This window comes from Buteo buteo, chromosome Z, assembly GCF_964188355.1.
Source record: "Buteo buteo chromosome Z, bButBut1.hap1.1, whole genome shotgun sequence".
Taxonomy (NCBI): Eukaryota; Metazoa; Chordata; class Aves; order Accipitriformes; family Accipitridae; genus Buteo; species Buteo buteo.
The window spans coordinates 27,746,578-27,763,938 of NC_134204.1; the positions used below are offsets into that span (position 1 = coordinate 27,746,578).

Below are 17,361 nucleotides of genomic sequence, written 5' to 3' on the forward strand. Positions count from 1 at the left end.
AAGCAAAGTGAGATTGTAGAAAAATATTTCTATCCATAATCTTTCTGCATCTGAGACATATCTCAAGGTGCAGCTATTATAGTGTTTTCTCATCTTTATGGCTTGCAGACAAAATATTTAAAAGTATTTTCCAGTACTTTAAAGTTCCAGACTTTTGGTACTTACATACTTTACAAAGATGAACATAGTTCTGTCAGCAGAATTTACAAAGCTATATTTTCCAGTAACTTTGCATACCATGACAAGTATAGGCTTCTTCCATCTGCACACTCTTCCTTTCCAAAATCCTATACCTGCTCTTCTATCTACTATCAGCAAGGTACAAGGTAGAATGTCGCAGGACTAACTCAGAGTTGAGCTGTGTGGCCAGCAAGAGCCAAACAAAATTCACTTTTTAGGTGGCCAAAAAGGAAAAAAAAAAAAAAGCAGCAGCAGCTCTCAAGGACTACATGTCATGGAAGCCAATTCTGAGAATTTAATGTCTGTAGTTCTTATCTGTCACTCAGGTTTTTCTGAAACTGGCAAATTACTTCAAAAGTAGCTGGGTGACAGTGTGATTGCACAGAACGACAGACTAATGTAGGTTAGGTTGGGCCTCTTGAGGTACTTAGTCCAACCTCCTGTTCAACGTAGGACTAGCTTCCAAGTTAGATAAGATTGCTCAGTGCCTTGTCCAGTCAAATTCTGAATATCTTCAAGGGTGGACGTTCCACAACATGTCTGTAAAATATATTTATGTGCTTAAGAGTGCTTATGGTGAAATTTTTTCCCCATATATCTAGTTGTAGTCCTGCTTGTTAAGACTTGTAGCCATTGCTCCTTTTTGTTGTGTACAGAAACCTTGTTTTCTTAAGAATCCCGGCTAAAAGTAAACTGACTCCTTGTCACATCCCAAGGTTGGAGGGACTCAGATTCGTGGATTTCCTTTGTCAGAATTAAGGCGAAATGACACCAGGGGAGTTCAAACAACAATCAACATTCATTCAACCAAGCTAACCTTGCCCAAGCACAAATGAACTTACCAATATGAACCTTGCAACATGTTGTCAAGCTGACGTGTGAAAGGAGAAGGGAGGTATAGAAAAAGAAATGGAAAAAGGAACATGAAACTATGTCAGTAAACTGTACGACACCTGCTAACCATACATAAGACTTAATTATTTGGGGATCAATTCAGAGAAGAAAATAAGGAGACACCTCCCGTTGAGTCATGAGGTTCAGAGTAGACCGCCTTGCTTTCTAGACTCCTTCTCAAAGAGGAGCCCAGGAGCGGCTAGATCCACTCCTAGTCCAAGACTTGGCCAGTGGTTTATGTTCAAAAGGATGAGGTGTAGGGACTGTGGGAAAAAGAGAGAGAGGGCGTGGGGGGGGGGGGGGGCAGGGGGGGAGCCGAGTGGGGAGAAAGAGAGAAGAAAAGGATTTCATCGGTCCTGGGTCCAGCATTGGTTCAGCCAGTCTAGAGATCCAGTTCTGGAGGGTGTGCACTGAGAACTCGTCCTCCCTTCTTTTATACTTAAAGGGTCTGCCCCCGTAGGTGGGGATTTGCTGTCATTGAGAAGCGCAGTGTGAGCTCAGGAACTTTCCAGACATTAGTTGGTGGTCTCGACATGCACAGTTCCCATTCCTGGGATTCTCTGGAAATGGGTCAGTGGGCTTGGATGGTCATCAGGTTGTTGCTTCTCCCTCCCTGCAAGCATGACCGCTATCTGTCCTTTCCTTCCAGCGCATACATTGTGCTTCTTCTCATGGTCACTTAAGATAAGGAACTGCAGCTTTGGAGAAGTGTGGTCCCACCCCCTGTGGGGCCTTCTCCTCTGGCCACATTTTCCTGTTCACACAACTTGAGCACTTTTACAGAGGCTGTCTTCTCCACCAGAGTTCGTTAATGAATGTTTGAGACATTGGCTATAATTTGTCAGACTGTCACACTCCTAGTTAAGAGCTTTAAACATTGGCTTTCTGTCCTTTTTACTTTGTGAAACAAGTTGTAAAAGAAATCCTTTCATAACTGACCCACCTTCTCATCAGCTGCACTATGACATTTTCATCTGCTTTGGTGGTCCCATGGAGGCTGAGAGAAGACTAAGACAAACAGAACTGTTGTAGATAATCTTCCTAGAGCACATCTATCTTTTCTTATCTTACTTATGAAAGCAATAAATGAAAGGCAATGTGATAAACAGCAAGCTTCAAGAGGCAGTGGCTTCAGCTACTGCTTTGCTTGAAAAGTAAGACAGACTTTTTTGACAGCACAGTCTGGTAATGTCAAATGAAAGCATTTAGGAGACTACCTGATAATCTTACCTTGGTGAGCATTCAGATTATATCACACTTCTATCTTATTTTTTTTCAGGAGTGACTTTTAACATATTAAGTTGGGACAAAGCTTCTAAACAAAACAATCGAGTCTTTAAATCACCACATGATAATAGCCTAGGAGAAGGCTCTAGAAGTTGTTTTGAGGCTGTACCTAAAACCCACCGAATGAGTCACAGCACCTGTAGATTTTGCCAGGGCATGAAAAACATGAGCTATTGAGTTTTCTATCAAGTAGCTGTTCTGACCTGAGCTGGAACTTGGTTTATTCTTTGTCTTCTGTGTCTTCCAGTCTCCATCTCAGTATGCTATAAACTGCAAGAATTTTAAAGCGTTCTAGTTTTAATTACCCAAGGTTCGTCCTGGAACTGCTTCTTATCCACTATCTTGGCACATTAAATTCAGGTTTTCTAAAATGGTTAAAAATAATTCTAGAGAACCATGTATTTTCCTTCCAAATGAGTACACAAATGAATGGTTATATAATGAAGTATACAATAATAACTCAAAATAGTGAATTTTAAAGGAAAGAAGCATATGGTGGGAACCTGTGCCCTGCTAGTCATACCAGGAAACAGTCTATTATGAATCATTTTAAAGCAATCTTGGTGCCTTTTAATAAAGGATACTAGTGTATGCATTTGTTGTTGTTGAACTTGGTAATTTGATATTTAAATAGAGTGATTGACTCAATGGAGAAACTCAGAGGCAGTCTGGACAGCTGTATAAAAATATTTGTGTGAGAAAAATGGAATCAGCCATTATGTTTTATTTTAAAGGTACTTATTTCATTATATTTTATTTCTTTATAAATTCAATCTTGAACATAGATTCTTTTATGGGAGGCTGTATACATTTCCTGATCGGTATTTGCATGTATGTCAATTGTACCTCTCTCACCTTTTGAGGGAAAGGTCATGTTACAGCTACACTATAGAAGGTAAGAGCCACTGAGATTTAAATTGTTCTCTTGTTTCCCTGGTAGGTTATTGTAAAATTGATGGATTTCTGTAATAGATTGAAGGTTCTGAGTTCCCCACATTGCTAAATAAAAAACTTAACAATATCTTAATACACTAATCCAAGGACCCTGAAGAATAATAATTCAGAATGTATCATATCATATAAAGTACTTGTTACTGGCTAACAGGCATATACCCAATGTATCTAGAAGAGAAAAAACAGTTACCATGTAAGTTTATGATGTAGGCAAAAGTTTTAATGGGGAATAATGTGTTGTATTTGTATCACTTATCTAGGCAATGCTTGCAAGAAAGCTGTAAAGTATTATTAATATTGTACATTTTTCAGACATTTGGAAACAGAAAGATTTACTATTAACTGTATTTCTCGAAAAAGTAGAATATCTTCAGATTCGTGTTGTGGGAACAATACTTTCTGCCACATGAAACACAAAATAATTAAAAGAGATTTCAGCATAAACCTTGAAACTGATGCTTTGGAATAAAAGGCATGAATTCTTGATCTTTAATCATACCTGCAAGTCCTTTTTCCATGCAGATACAGAGTGTAACAAGAAAGGCCACTGTTATGAAATACTTTCAAAGAAGAACTATTCTAGATACCTAATCTTTTTTTCTGCTTTATGTCATTGCTTTTGCCAATCTCACTGGAGGACAAAAAGAAAGAATGAGCTTCTGAGGAATACCATCCTTTATTGTGTGGAGGAAGAAATGTTACTTTCTCAATTCTAGTGTTTTATCTAGAAGCAACAGAATAGAATAATGAATTGTGAAAGTATGAATTAAGTACCATATTATTGCTATACAAATTCTAGTCACAGGCTAATGATGAATGGAGCCTACAGATCATCCATGGTGAGTCATATCTGATACGTGAAGGAAAGAACTGTAGGCTAAGGGGCTATCAGAAGGTGCTCCAAGTCCTGGCACTGTTACAGCTGTGCTATGAAGGATCTGGTCATATTCTATTAGGCAGATTCCAAACTGAAGTGATTGATTTATTTCATGTTATAAATAACCTTCAATTTTTTTGAAAGCTTGTAACTACCGATGCAAAAAATGCAGCATGCATAATTTAGGATCACTTGATAAATTAATTCTTGGGGGGAGAAGTACTTTCAAAATTGGGATGTGAGTGGACACAGAGGATCACAAAGCAATTAGCCAAAATCCCTGATGACCTGTATCTTTTAGGGGATGGACACCTTAACTTCAGGTGACTGACTGGCATGGTACGTCTGTTAGAAAAAGATCACTCCTTACTGATTGGTTTGTAAAGGCAGAGACCTTGGACTTCAGATTCACAGGCGGAAGAAAGAATTAAGATCCATGTCACATGAATTGAATCAAGAACTGTGGAGAGATGTGGAGAGACCTGGAGAAAAGCAAAGGCTTTTTGAGGAAAAAAAAATTAAAATTAATTTCTAGGAAAGCATTATATTTTGTCAAGAGAAAGATCTAGCCTTACAATGACAATCTGTCCACAGATGTCTCTTTTTCCAAGATACCAGGTCTTGATCAGCTGAAAGGAAAGTTTCAAAATTACCACTAGCATGGGCAGAATTCATGTGCCTCAATTCAGTAACAGCCTTTTAAAGAGTCAGAAGATCCAAAAATGTTTATGCAAGGCGCTGGCTGTCATTTCCAAGGCCTTACTTGATCTGAATGGACAATGCCTCTTGGGACTCCTGGATTGTGACTGGTCTTCTCTGTTTCTGAGTTCTTCAGAGGAGCATGGATGAGGCCCAAGAAACTTGAAAGCTCTTGTTGTGGTTTAACACCAGCCAGCAATCAAGCACCACGCAGCCGCTTGCTCGGTCCCCCTTACTCAGCGGGATGGGGGAGAGAATAAAAAAAACCAAAGTAAAACTCGTGGGTTGAGACAGTTTAATAGGACAGAAAGGAAGAAATTATGGTGCTGATATAATAATAATAATAGAATTGGAATATACAAAACAAGTGATGCACAACGCAATTGCTCACCACTCGCTGACAAATGCCCAGTTAGTTCCCAAGTAGCAATCCAGCCCCACCAGCCCTGGCCAACTCCCCCAGCTTTGTATACTGAGCATGACGTCACATGGTATGGAATACCCCTTTGGCCAGTTTGGGTCAGCTGCCCTGGCTGTGTCCCCTCCCAGCTTCTTGTGCCCCTCCAGCCTTCTTGCTGTCGAGGAAAATCCTTGACTTACCAACACCTAAAACATTACTGTGTTATCAACATTATTCTCATACTAAATCCCAAACATAGCACTATGCCAGCTACTAGAAAGGAAATTAACTCTATTCCAGCCGAAACCAGGACAGTATCCACCCCTTATTATGTACCGTCTATGTCATGCTCGGGTCCCACACATTCCAATACATCCCAGTTAAACACTGTCACCTTTCCTGTCCTTTGATACATATATATACACACAGATATCATTCCCTTAGTCTGTGGGCCATCCCTATAAAATATGTGGTGAATTCATTTAGTCCATGACTTTGGGCTCCATCTGTCACAACAGTGCTTCAGGGCAAGAGAGACGCTGTGAAGTCCACTCAGTTGGCAAAGCAGGATTGGGCTTCGGTGCAGTGCAGTGCACAGGTGACACTGGGTGCAACAGGAGGATGGTGCGTAGTGTTGGATTGCTGCATGTTGAAGTCAGTTCTGGTTCCATCACTACTGCACTTTTCTCAGTTTTATCAAAGTTCATTCTTCATTAATTTAAGTGATTCTTACTGAAATACTGTTGATATAGCATATAATGATTATAGTAATGTTGACATACAGTGGCAGGCTTATATAGCAATTAACATCATACAATGTAATTCATTGGCTATTCTCACCTAAAATCAAATCCCCTTGAGGTACATTGGACTTCCCCATCCTTCCGCATCACCCACCAAGCATACCCAGGTCCTTCCTTGAGCAAAAGCAATCCCATGAATGGGTTTGCCTTTGCCCAAGGCAGGAGTAACCCAGACTGTCTTCCCCAGCATACTTTTTATGTGTGCTACAGGGATTTTATCCCCTTATACAGTATATAAATGTTCTGATTGGGCAGGGCCAGCTTGATTGGCAGATCCCCTAGTGTTGATTAACCAGGTGGCTTTTGCTAAACATGCAACCCAATGTTTGAATGTCCCAGCACCCATGGCTCTCAGTGTAATCTTTAACAGTCCATTATGTTGTTTGATTTTCCCAGAGGCTGGTGTATGATAGGGGATATGATACACCTACTCAACACCATGCTCTTTGGCCCAGGTGTCTATGAGGTTGTTTTGGAAATGAGTCCTGCTGTCTGACTCAGTTCTTTCTGGGGTCCCGCATCACCCTAAGAGTTGGCTTTTCAAGGTCCAGGATAGAGTTCCGGGCAGTGGCATGGGGCACGGGATATGTTTCCAGCCATCTGCTGGTTGTTCCCACCATTGTAAGCAGGTCGCTTGCCTTGGCATGTGTGTGGAATGTGATACGGTCAATCTGCCAGGCCTCCCCTGGCAGAAATTTCTATTTCAGCCATTGCACTCCATACCAGAGAGGCTTTAACTGCTTGGCTTGCTTGATTGCAGCACGTTTCACATTCATAGATAACCTGTGTGATAGTGTCCATGGTCAAGCCCACCCCTCAATCACAAGCCCATCTGAATGTTGCATTCTTCCCTGATGGCCTGAGGTGTCATGGGCCCACTGAGCTATAAATAATGCCAGTCCAAATCCACCTGAGCCACTTCAGTCTTAGCAGCCTGATCTACCTCCTCGTTGTTTTGATGTTCTTCAGTGGCCTGACTCTTGGGTACTTTACAGCGAGATTCTCTAACTGGGATGCAATATCTTGCCACAGTATGGCAGCCCAGATGGGTTTGCCTCTACGCTGCCAGCTAATCTGCTTCCATTGCTGTAACCACCCCCAGAGGGCATTTGCCACCATCCATGAGTCAGTATAGAGATAGAGCACTGGCCACTTTTCTCTTTCAGCAGTATCTAAAGCTAGCTGGATGGTTTTCACCTCTGCAAACTGGCTCAATTCACCTTCTCCTTCAGCGGTTTCTGTAGTATAGTAGATTATACAGTAGTATATATAGTAGTATATAAACTACTGGTTTGTAGTATAGGACTTCATACAGCACCCTTCCACCTCCGATGTTTTTCCACAATGTGACAGGACCCATCAGGGCATATTGTCTCTCATTTTCTGACAGTTTATTATACAGTGGGGCCTCTTCAGCACGTGTCACCTACTCCTCTGGTGATATTCTGAAATCTTTGCCTTCTGGCCAGTCCATGATCACTTCCAAAATCCCTGGGTGACTGGGGTTTCCTATGCAAGCCCATTGTGTGATCAGCACAGCCCACTTACTCCACATGGCATCAGTTGCATGATGTGTAGGTAGGACCTTCCCTTTGACATCCAGCCCAGCACCGGCAGTCAGGGTGTTAAGAGGAGCTGTGTTTCAGTACCAACCACTTCTGAGGCAGCTCGAACTCCTTCCTATGCTGCCACTATCTCTTTTTCAGTTGGAGTATAGCGGGCCTTGGATCCTCTGTATCGCCGACTCCAAAACCCCAGGGGTCAGCCTTGGGTCTCCCTGTGTGCTTTCTGCCAGACACTCCAGGTAGAGCCATTCTCGTCAGCGGCAACATAGAGAACTTTTTTAACATTTTGTCTTGCCCAGACTGGCCCAAGGGCTACAGCATGAACAATCTCCTGTTTAATTTGTTCAAAGTCTTGTTGTTGCTCAGGGCCCCATTTAAAGTCGTTCTTCTTCCAGGTCACTTACGCGAGGGCTTACAATCGGACTGTAATTTGGAATATGCTTCTCCAAAAACCCACAACACCAAAGAAAGCTTGTGTTTCCTTTTTACTAGTCGGTGGAGACATAGCTGTTATTTTGTTGGTCACGTCCATTGGGATCTCACGACGCCCATCTTGCCATTTTATTCCTAAAAACTGGACCTCCTGTGCAGGTCCCTTGACCTTACTTCATTTTATGGCAAAACTGGCTTTCAGGAGGATTTGGATTATTGTCTTCCTTTTCTCAAAAACCTCTTCTGCTGTGTAGCCCCATATGATGATGTCATCAATGTATTGCAGGTGTTTCAGAGCTTCACCCTGTTCAGTGCAGTCTGGATCAGTCTATGGCAAATGGTGGGGCTGTGTTTCCATCCCTGGGGCAGTCGATTCCAGGTGTACTGGACACCCCTCCAAGTAAAAGCAAACTGTGACCAGTACTCTGCTGCCAAAGGGATTGAGAAAAACACATTAGCGATATCAATTGTGGCATACCACTTGGCTGCCTTTGACTCCAGTTCGTACTGAAGTTCTGGCATGTCCAGCAAGGCAGCACTCGGTGGCGGCATGACTTCATTCAGGCCACGATAGTCTACTGTTAGTCTCCATTAGATTTCTGCACTGGCCATATAAGACTGTTAAAGGGTGAGCAAGATTTGCTGATCACTCCTTGGGTCTCTGGACAATGAATCAAGTTATGGATGGGAATCAGGGAGTCTTGGTTTGTGCAATATTGCCGCCTGTGCAGTGTTTTGGTAGCAATTGGCACTTGTTGTTCTTCAACCCTCAGCAACCCCACAACAGAAGGGTCCTCTGAGAGACCAGGCAGTGTGGACAGATGTTTAATTTCCTCCATCTCCAAGGCAGCTGTACTGAAAGCCCACTGGTACCCCTTTGGGTCCTTAAAATACCCTCTCCTGAGATCATCTATGCCAAGGATGCATGGAGCCTCTGGGCCAGTCACAATGGGGTGCTTTTGCCACTCATTCCCAGTTAGGCTCACTTTGGCCTCCAATATAGTTAGCTGTTGAGATCCCTCTGTCGCTCCAGAAATACAGATGGGTTCTACCCCTTTATAGCTTGATGGCATTAGAGTACACTGTGTCCCAGTGTCCACTAGAGCCTTATATTCCTGTGGGTCTAACAAGCCAGGCCATCCAATCCACCCAGTCCAATAAAACCCAGTTGTCCATTTCCTCCACCCGGCTGGAGGCAGGGCCTGTCTAATCCTGGTCATAGTATTTGTTACTTGCTTCTTGTAAATACGAACGAGAAGTCCCTTTATTGAGATCAGAGGTAGGATCAGGTCTTCTACTCTTGTCTGGAAACTGGAGCGGCATTTTTTCGGGAAGAACCCCTTTTTGTGATTGTCTTTCCTTGCAGCTCACATACCCATGCATCTAGGGTTGAGGCAGGTTTTCCATCCCACTTCCTCATGTCCTCCCCATGGTCATGCAGGTAAAACCACAGGGTACCCTGCTGTGTATACCTTCTGTCTCCTCTCTCTTGAGCAGAGGAATGCTTATGCATAATAGCTGAGATCCTGGTCTGTACAGGTGGGGAGTAGGACTTTTTGATCAGTTTGATCAGTTTTTCAGACTGTCCTGGCTGTGTCCCCTCCCAGCTTCTTGTGCCCCTCCAGCCTTCTTTCTGGCTGGGCATGAGAAACTGAAAAATCTTTGACTTAGTCTAAACATTACTTAGCAACAACTGAAAACATCAGTGTTATCAACATTCTTCTCATACTGAACACAAAACATAGCACTATACCAGCTACTAGGAAGACAATTAACTCTATCCCAGCCAAAACCAGAACAGCTCTTAAGACAGATTTTTGTTCTAAATGCTTCCTTGTGGCACTCCAGGTCAAATGCTGTCACCTTTAAGTGTATTTTTCTTAGATCTTCTGTTTGTGTACGCATCTGTAGCCCATGTCTAGACTAGCTAGCTGTACTGAACAAGATCGATTTGAGTTAGAAGAATAACATCTCCTGAGACTTTGCCACAGATAGTGCAAATCAGTTCATCTACCTGTTTTACTGAAGTATTGAAACTTGATTTACTGATACCTGTAAACTGACTCAGATATGTTGCTTAAACTGCAAGAACATTTAAATTCCTTTTACAAATAATTTACACAAGTAAAATAGTTATAAAATGCTTAACCATATCTCTGAATAGTTCCAGCACTTTCTTGATTGGAAAAAATAAGGATGATACTGGTTGAGTAGCCATTTTTAAAAACTGATCTTTCAGGGGCTATTTTAATGATCAGAGAATGGTGACTGCACACAAGTGGCAATCTTTCGTGACTAACCTTTATGCAAGTGGAGATTCTGGTCTGACATTTGTATAGTTGCACAACTAATGGGAATTCTCCTTAAATACAATTTTCAGGTTCTTAGCAGCTGCAGAGACAATCTGTAACAAAATGGAAACTCAAGTTGAAACACAATTAGAATGGTTTGAAAACTGTAATGCTAAAATAGATGCCAACAGAGACAGAAAAGCTATTGGCAAGCAGGGTAGAAGTACCAAGAGACAACATTTTTTTCCCCTGGATTTAAGGGAAAAAAAGCTCATTCCAATATTGATACTGGTTGATACTTTATCTTGTAGTTTATGAAGATGGCAGAAAACTGAGAGCACCCAACAGGACAGCAAGGGTAGGAAAGCAGAGAAAGACCCTGCCTATGTGCATCTTACCTTACTAAGCTTTCTTCTGTACCCAAGGCACTAACATGAGTTTTGGGTAGCAGTATGGGAGCCTTTCTCCGCTGCTTACAGCCTGTAAGCTGCCGGTCTTTTGTAAGGGGATGAGAGTTAGCAGACAGCAAAAGGAGAAAGGAAACATCAAAGTGAGTGTTAAAAGATTAAAAGTAATAGTAAGCAAAGGGAGAGAAAGGGAAAAAGAATTGAGAAAGAAAAATGGAAATGTGAAGGACATTAGTTGGCTGTGTCAGAACATGGAGGAAGAAACACAGGGACTAAATGTTCAAATACTGATCCATCCTTACTGGGGAAAAGATGATTGTCTATGGATATAGAAACTTTGATATCAAACACTGATGTCAGAACTGAGGGGGACGGCTTTGGGATATATAAATCACTTTATATATATTTAGTATAAATTACTTTGCTTTTGCTAACTGTTGACTATTACCTAAAATTACTGAAAAGTAGAGATTAGAGAGAGTAGAGATTTCAATTATTCACTCAGGTAAAGTTGTATTTATGGTAGAATGCTGATATTTAATCTACAAAATCTTAATCCAATAGGTAAAACATTAATTTGACCCAAAGGAATCAACAAAGCAAGCTGTCAACTGCTGAAAAAAAGTTATTTCAATAGATTTATTTGGTTGTATCTTGATTACACTTTCAAATGTGAGTTGAGAATTTTTAGTAAATAAGCTATAAAATTGAACTGAGAGTGCTGACAGGAGCATTTCCAAAGGAAGAAGGGAATGTCTTTTCTCCAATTATCATCTCTCAAAATGGGATGTTAAAAGAACTTCAGACTTTGCCAAAAATTTTTCCTGTACTTACATACAAAGTGGGGACATGTCAGAATGAAAAAGCTTTTTTCAACAAATCAAACCAGGTTGAAGTCATGCCTGTTATGTCACTATAGACTCAGTGTTAATGACAATGTTTCAGCTCAGTTTCTGCCAGTTTATTTTACAAAAAAAATTTCCCAGATCTTTTTTAAGATCATTTTTACCTGAAGGTGTCCTTAAAACTATTTTGTGACTTCCCATCCAAACATTCCTGTATATGCCCTTGGAAATATCACTTCTGGGTGAGTGGGTAAGTTGACTTCTTCTGGTGTGACTGACTGCTGCTTCATAAGTGATAAAGACTGTGTGAGGAGGTTGTGATGTAACTTCTCTGGTGGGACTTGTTTTCAGCCTGCCCATCTTTGTTGTAGTCCAAGGTACTTAAATACACCCTAGACATCAGGTCATGCTTTTTGTTCCATTATGTACCGTGTGGTGGCACAAGTATACTGAAGATGCACTGAGGATGTAAGATACCAAATGCAATCCTGTTCTCACTGGAGCCAGAAGTTTTGCTGTGGATGTCATGAGTGTGGAACAACATACATCCTCACACATAAGACTGTATTTGTGTTTCTGAACACAGACCTCTCGCTTCTAATAGCAATTTGCCACTTTGCTGCTTTGGGTGGTGAACTCCTGGAAATCAGGAAGTGGCAAGGAAATCCTCACTGAGACATGGAGTTAAAAGGTCTAATACCTACAAGATGATACACTGATTGTTTTAGCATTGGGACATACTGATGTTGTCAGTTCAGTGAATATATTTTGTATTTTGGAATTGGTGACACAACTGGAAAACTCTGGTAACAGACAAACTCTTGGGATGGTACATGGTAGCCCAGAAATACATGCAAGCTAAATGACCAACTGGTGCCACTTCAAACCCATTTTCTTTGCATTTTGATGAGGATTTATCTTGACTGATCTAATCATCCTGAAATACCTATCCTGTTTGCTTGAGACACTTGGGTGGTGTCTGAACACTTTTTTTTTTGGTGGTGTTTTGTGGTTTGTTTTTTTTTTTTTTAAACAGAGGCCGTCCCTACTTTCCTAGCAGCCCTCACTCTCTTGATAACAGCTGCCCTCACAGGCAGTTTCTGTGCTGTGCTGGTTGTGGCAGATCAGCAGCTCTGATATTTTGTGCAAGGCTACTAAAGGGAGAAAGTGCAGACAAAAGATGGAACAAAAGCAAGTAACTCTTAAAACTACAGTTCCAAGTGCCTTTTGGAGTCTGTGCTGTTATAGAGAAAATGTCTTGTAACATTTCTTACTGCTGAATCTTTACAGTGCTACTTTGTTACTGATTTTAACAGTGAAAACTAAAAGGTCAGCTTCTCCTGCATTGACACAAGTACCTTAAGTTTATGCATTGCAATGGTTGCTTCAGATCAGCAGATCTTTAAATATTGCAAATACCCATTGTTCGGTCCTGCAATTTCTTGTATACAGGTGTATGCCTTCCTTTTTATATAGTCTTTTTGGGACTGTAGGAAGGGCATTGCCTGTCAGAGGGATTCGTTAATTTTGGAGAAGTACACTAAACTTACCTCTTTGTGCACATAATATGTGAAATTCAAGCAATGCTGAAGAACAACCATATTTTCCTGTTATATAATTGGAAATGGCCGGGATGGCTGACTTCTCAGTCTGAGCACCATGAAGTGTAGCGTTGTCTCACTGAAGTCTGGGTGCAAGTCAGAGATACCAGTAAGATGGCCGGGGTCTTACACTACAAGATTCCTAGGACACATTACAGATTCCCAGGGATCACTAATGTTTACATGGTTCTAACGAGATCTTAACACCTCTCTAGATAATAGTGCCAGTGATTGCTTTCCATTATTCTAATACACAACCTGTAATCATTTGCATTCATTTTCAACAGGCTCTTCTGTCCAGTTCAACTCAGTGGAAAGTCTGACACGTTTTCTTCAATTCCGTGAGATAGTAATGGTATGTAAAGAGGAGTTTCTACCATGGCCTGTAATGGAAAAGTACTGGAGATTCTACAAAGAATGTGAAGATTTTGGATTCTAAAGACTTCCTGAGTGCTAACATTTTCTTAATTGTCATCACTTAAAAGTAAACATTTGAGCTTTTAGAACTAAGCGCTTTGTTACTGTCATTTTGATAAGTCATTTGCCCAGCACTTGGAATGGACTGCAAGATTGGTTTGGTAAATGAGGAACAGGGGAGTGCTTTGTAGCAGGTGAGGATAACTGTCAAAACTGAATTTTGTGCTGTAAGATTAAGAAATGGGGAAGTAGACGACGACTGTTATACACTGGTGCTCGTTGTGAAATCTGTTCCAGATTGATAACTTTGTATGAAATTCCACTGATTTCAGTGGCTGCCCATGCTTGGTGGGGCTGCACAGAACCAAACAGGTATCGACACCAATAGTCACTTCCTACAGCTAAACCTGGAACTACTCTGCCTGAGCATGTGCTATCAGAAATGGCTGCAACTGTTTGTGTAATAACATAAGCTGTTAGATTAGGCAAAAAATCAAGGTGAGCAGCTTTGAAAATCACCAGCAGCTTTGCTTTATGTGGTGTGGATATATACAAACATTTGAGAAGCAGCCAGGTGCTGGGAGAGGTTAAAAGAGGAATGTTAGCCATTGGAAGTGCTCAGGGAAATTCCATTCATGTTCCAGCCAAGTCTTTCTGATAAGCAAATAATGTGCTGGCATATGGCAGGAAATGCAGTTAGCCTGTTTGTGGAACATGAATTTTTCCATCTGACAACATCTTAGATATTGACCCCAATCTCTGGAGGATTTCTGTTTGTTTTAGTTTTATAATGTGTGAATCTGCCTCAGTAGCATATTTGTAACACATTTGACTGTCATGAGAGTTATCTGCATTCAAATGGCATTCTTGCTCTTTGGTTCTCTGGATTATAAGAAGAGATGAAATAATAGCACCTGCTACTCCTAACTCCAGTGAATGGGATGAGAAAAATATCTCCTGTCAATACATAACCACCTCAGGTAGCTATTTGGAGTGTGAAGAGCTGTTCTGTGGAGATTTGATTAGTGTCTTAAACAGAAGGTGGTTTAGGGAAGAGAGAGGGGTCTGATGTGCAGAAAGCTAATACTGCGCCTTAGGATGCATGAGCAATCATAGCCTGATGGGCTGTAAAGCTAAAGAAATGCAAACTGCCTGGAAGTCAAAAAAGTTACAGGCTACTGAGTGACAGGTATTTTGTAAAGGTCACTTGCCACACAGAAAGAAAATGGAGCGGCCTCACAGCTGCAGCAGCAAAACAAACCTGACGGCATATTGGTTTAAAGGAAATGTTCATTCAAATACTGCACTTCCACTTTCACTGAAAAGTGAAAGACTTTTGACTGTTAAAATGACTATTGAATTACTTACACATTTGTTTGACATCTTTTCTTTGTTACAAGCTGTCTAATAAAATTAATGTGTAAAAACTGGGAGGATTTGACAGTAATACTTTTAGTCCATTATATTAACATGATTATATGACCTAAGGCAATCCTAACATACAGTGACAAAAAAAATCTGATTGATTCAAGCTGGGCAAAGAGGTAAAAATGCAAAATATTGCATGAAAATCACTGTCTCTTACTGACACTATATGTAAAAGTAAGCTACCAGGGTTCTTTTTTCTTAATATTTACATTGTATATAAGCATTTTGAGAAAGGTGTTAGCTTGACAACATACGTTTTAATATGACTAACAAATGTAGGATTCTGCATCCCAAATGTTCTTACAACTCTGAATTTTCCCTATTCTCCCTACTGGAATCTTTTTCTTAAAGATCCATTAAGAGATGGCAAAAAGTTATACCACCATGAATGGGGTGTTTTGTTGCCTCTGTTTAAATTTTTGCTTTCTAAGTGTACTTTTGCATAAAAAATACAAGCTGTTATCACAGGTCAAAGATAGGCAGCTATTAGTGATCCTAACTACAGCAGAGTAATAAAGCTTCTGCTCACAAGTGGCAAACAGCAATGGTTAGTCCTCCCAGCCCTTCCTGCTCCTTTCATGATTCGGTTCTTTCATTTAGTAAACCCCATCTCCACTCCTAGGCTGTGAGTTAGCACATATTTTGTGTGGTACAGGCTGAAGTGAAAAGGACATAAAACGCAAAGACTACAAACCCCCTGGCATTCTGCCTGCTGTTAATATTCAGATGGGGAGTAAGAGGAGAAAGAGATGATACAGTGAACAAAAGCCATGAATTCAGATTCATATTTCCAGAGACTGATTTATTTATTTGTTGCTGAGATGGAGTTAAAAAAAATCACTGGGGAGATTAATACCAGTGAGGAAGAATGCGAGGCACAAAACAAAGGAGTGAGAGTGAGAAGGAAGATAAGCAGCTGGGAGGCAGACAATACCACACAAGAGTCACAGATTTTAAGGCCAGCAGGGACTGATGTGATAAGCTGACCTCCTGAGTAACGCAGGCCAGAGGTTATGAGAAGGTATAAGCAAGGGAGACACGGGGAGAAGAGAAGAAATAAATATGCAGATAGAGCTAAATTCACTCTAGGCAGAGGATCAGCACAAAACATTTGCGCCTTCTTGCCAGGCAAAGTTGAACTCTAACCAGCAAGAGCAGTTAAGGGAAGAGAAACGTGGGAATGAAGGCCAGCTTTGGAAAGGTGTTTAAAGTACAGTGAGGTGTGAATACACCTTGAGTTTTTGATGGTAGAAATGCAACTAAGGCGGGGGGGGGAGGGCAGAAGTAGTACCAGAATAACATTGCCATAGGAATTAGGATAAATTCTTGGAGCAGTTGCAGCTGGCAAGTGTTTTGTCATTATGACACAGAGGTGAAGACTTTTTTTCTGATTTTGAAACCTTAACATTAACTGGAAAAACCACTCTGTTTAAATTACCAAGAGAATGAACAACTGCATACATGAGATTCAGGCCCTTTTTCAGGTCACCAGCAGTCAAGTAACCAGTCAGGTAGGAAATCATATAGATGATCTGGAATTTGAGTTATTAAGTTTCTGGCCATACCAAGAAAAGATGGCATGACACAGGAAAGGAGTAAAACATTTCAAAGATGGAACGGGATTCAAAGAACTCCTAGGTTTTTCATATATATATATATATATATATATGTGGGGTTTTTGGGTTGGGGGTTTTTTGCTGCTGTTGTTTGTTGGGCGCGTGTTCTTGCTAAGGTGTTGGCTTCATGTGCAGGAGAAAGTTTTACCACTTAACATCAATATTATTCTAGCAGAGTAACCCGCACGCGAGTTGTCTGGCAGCTGCGTCCTTTAGATTTCACTTGGGTCCCGCGGAAGGAGCTCGGGCGTGCGGTTACATATAACTCGGTTACAGTGGCTTAAGCGATTAGCGACCTTCAGCCGAGCTGTCACAGCTGTGCCCAGCTGCAAGGTCTGCGCTACAGGAGCGGACGGATGCTCTCCGCTCTGGCGGCGTCTCCCAAATTTCCCACCGAACCCGCGCACCACGCGCGGACGGACCCCCGGAGAGCAGAGCCTAGCAGCTCAGCCTGACCTTAAAACACCGGCCTTTGCCTGCAAGTCGTTGGGGAACGGCAACATTCCAGTGCAAGGGCAGGTCGTGTCACTTTTAGCAGAGGTTTAAGGCCAGACCGCGGCTCACGGGGTCGGAACGGCAGCCACCGCCGGCCCCCGCGCCCGCCCGCCGCTCGCCCCTCGCCCCGGGGCGGCTGCAGACCGGCCCTTCGCGCCTCTGTCCTTTCC

At 41.6% G+C, this 17,361-nt stretch overlaps 1 protein-coding gene across 1 annotated transcript in view; it reads left to right on the forward strand.

Annotated features, from left to right (window-relative positions):
* ANKRD31 (ankyrin repeat domain 31) overlaps positions 1 to 13,674 on the forward strand; it is a 75,422-nt gene extending 61,748 nt beyond the window's left edge. Inside the window, exon 26 of the mRNA XM_075019982.1 lies at positions 13,523 to 13,674. Within this exon, the coding sequence (XP_074876083.1) occupies positions 13,523 to 13,674 (152 nt within the window). The remainder of the gene's footprint in view (positions 1 to 13,522) is intronic.
* The last annotated feature ends 3,687 nt before the right edge of the window (positions 13,675 to 17,361 follow it).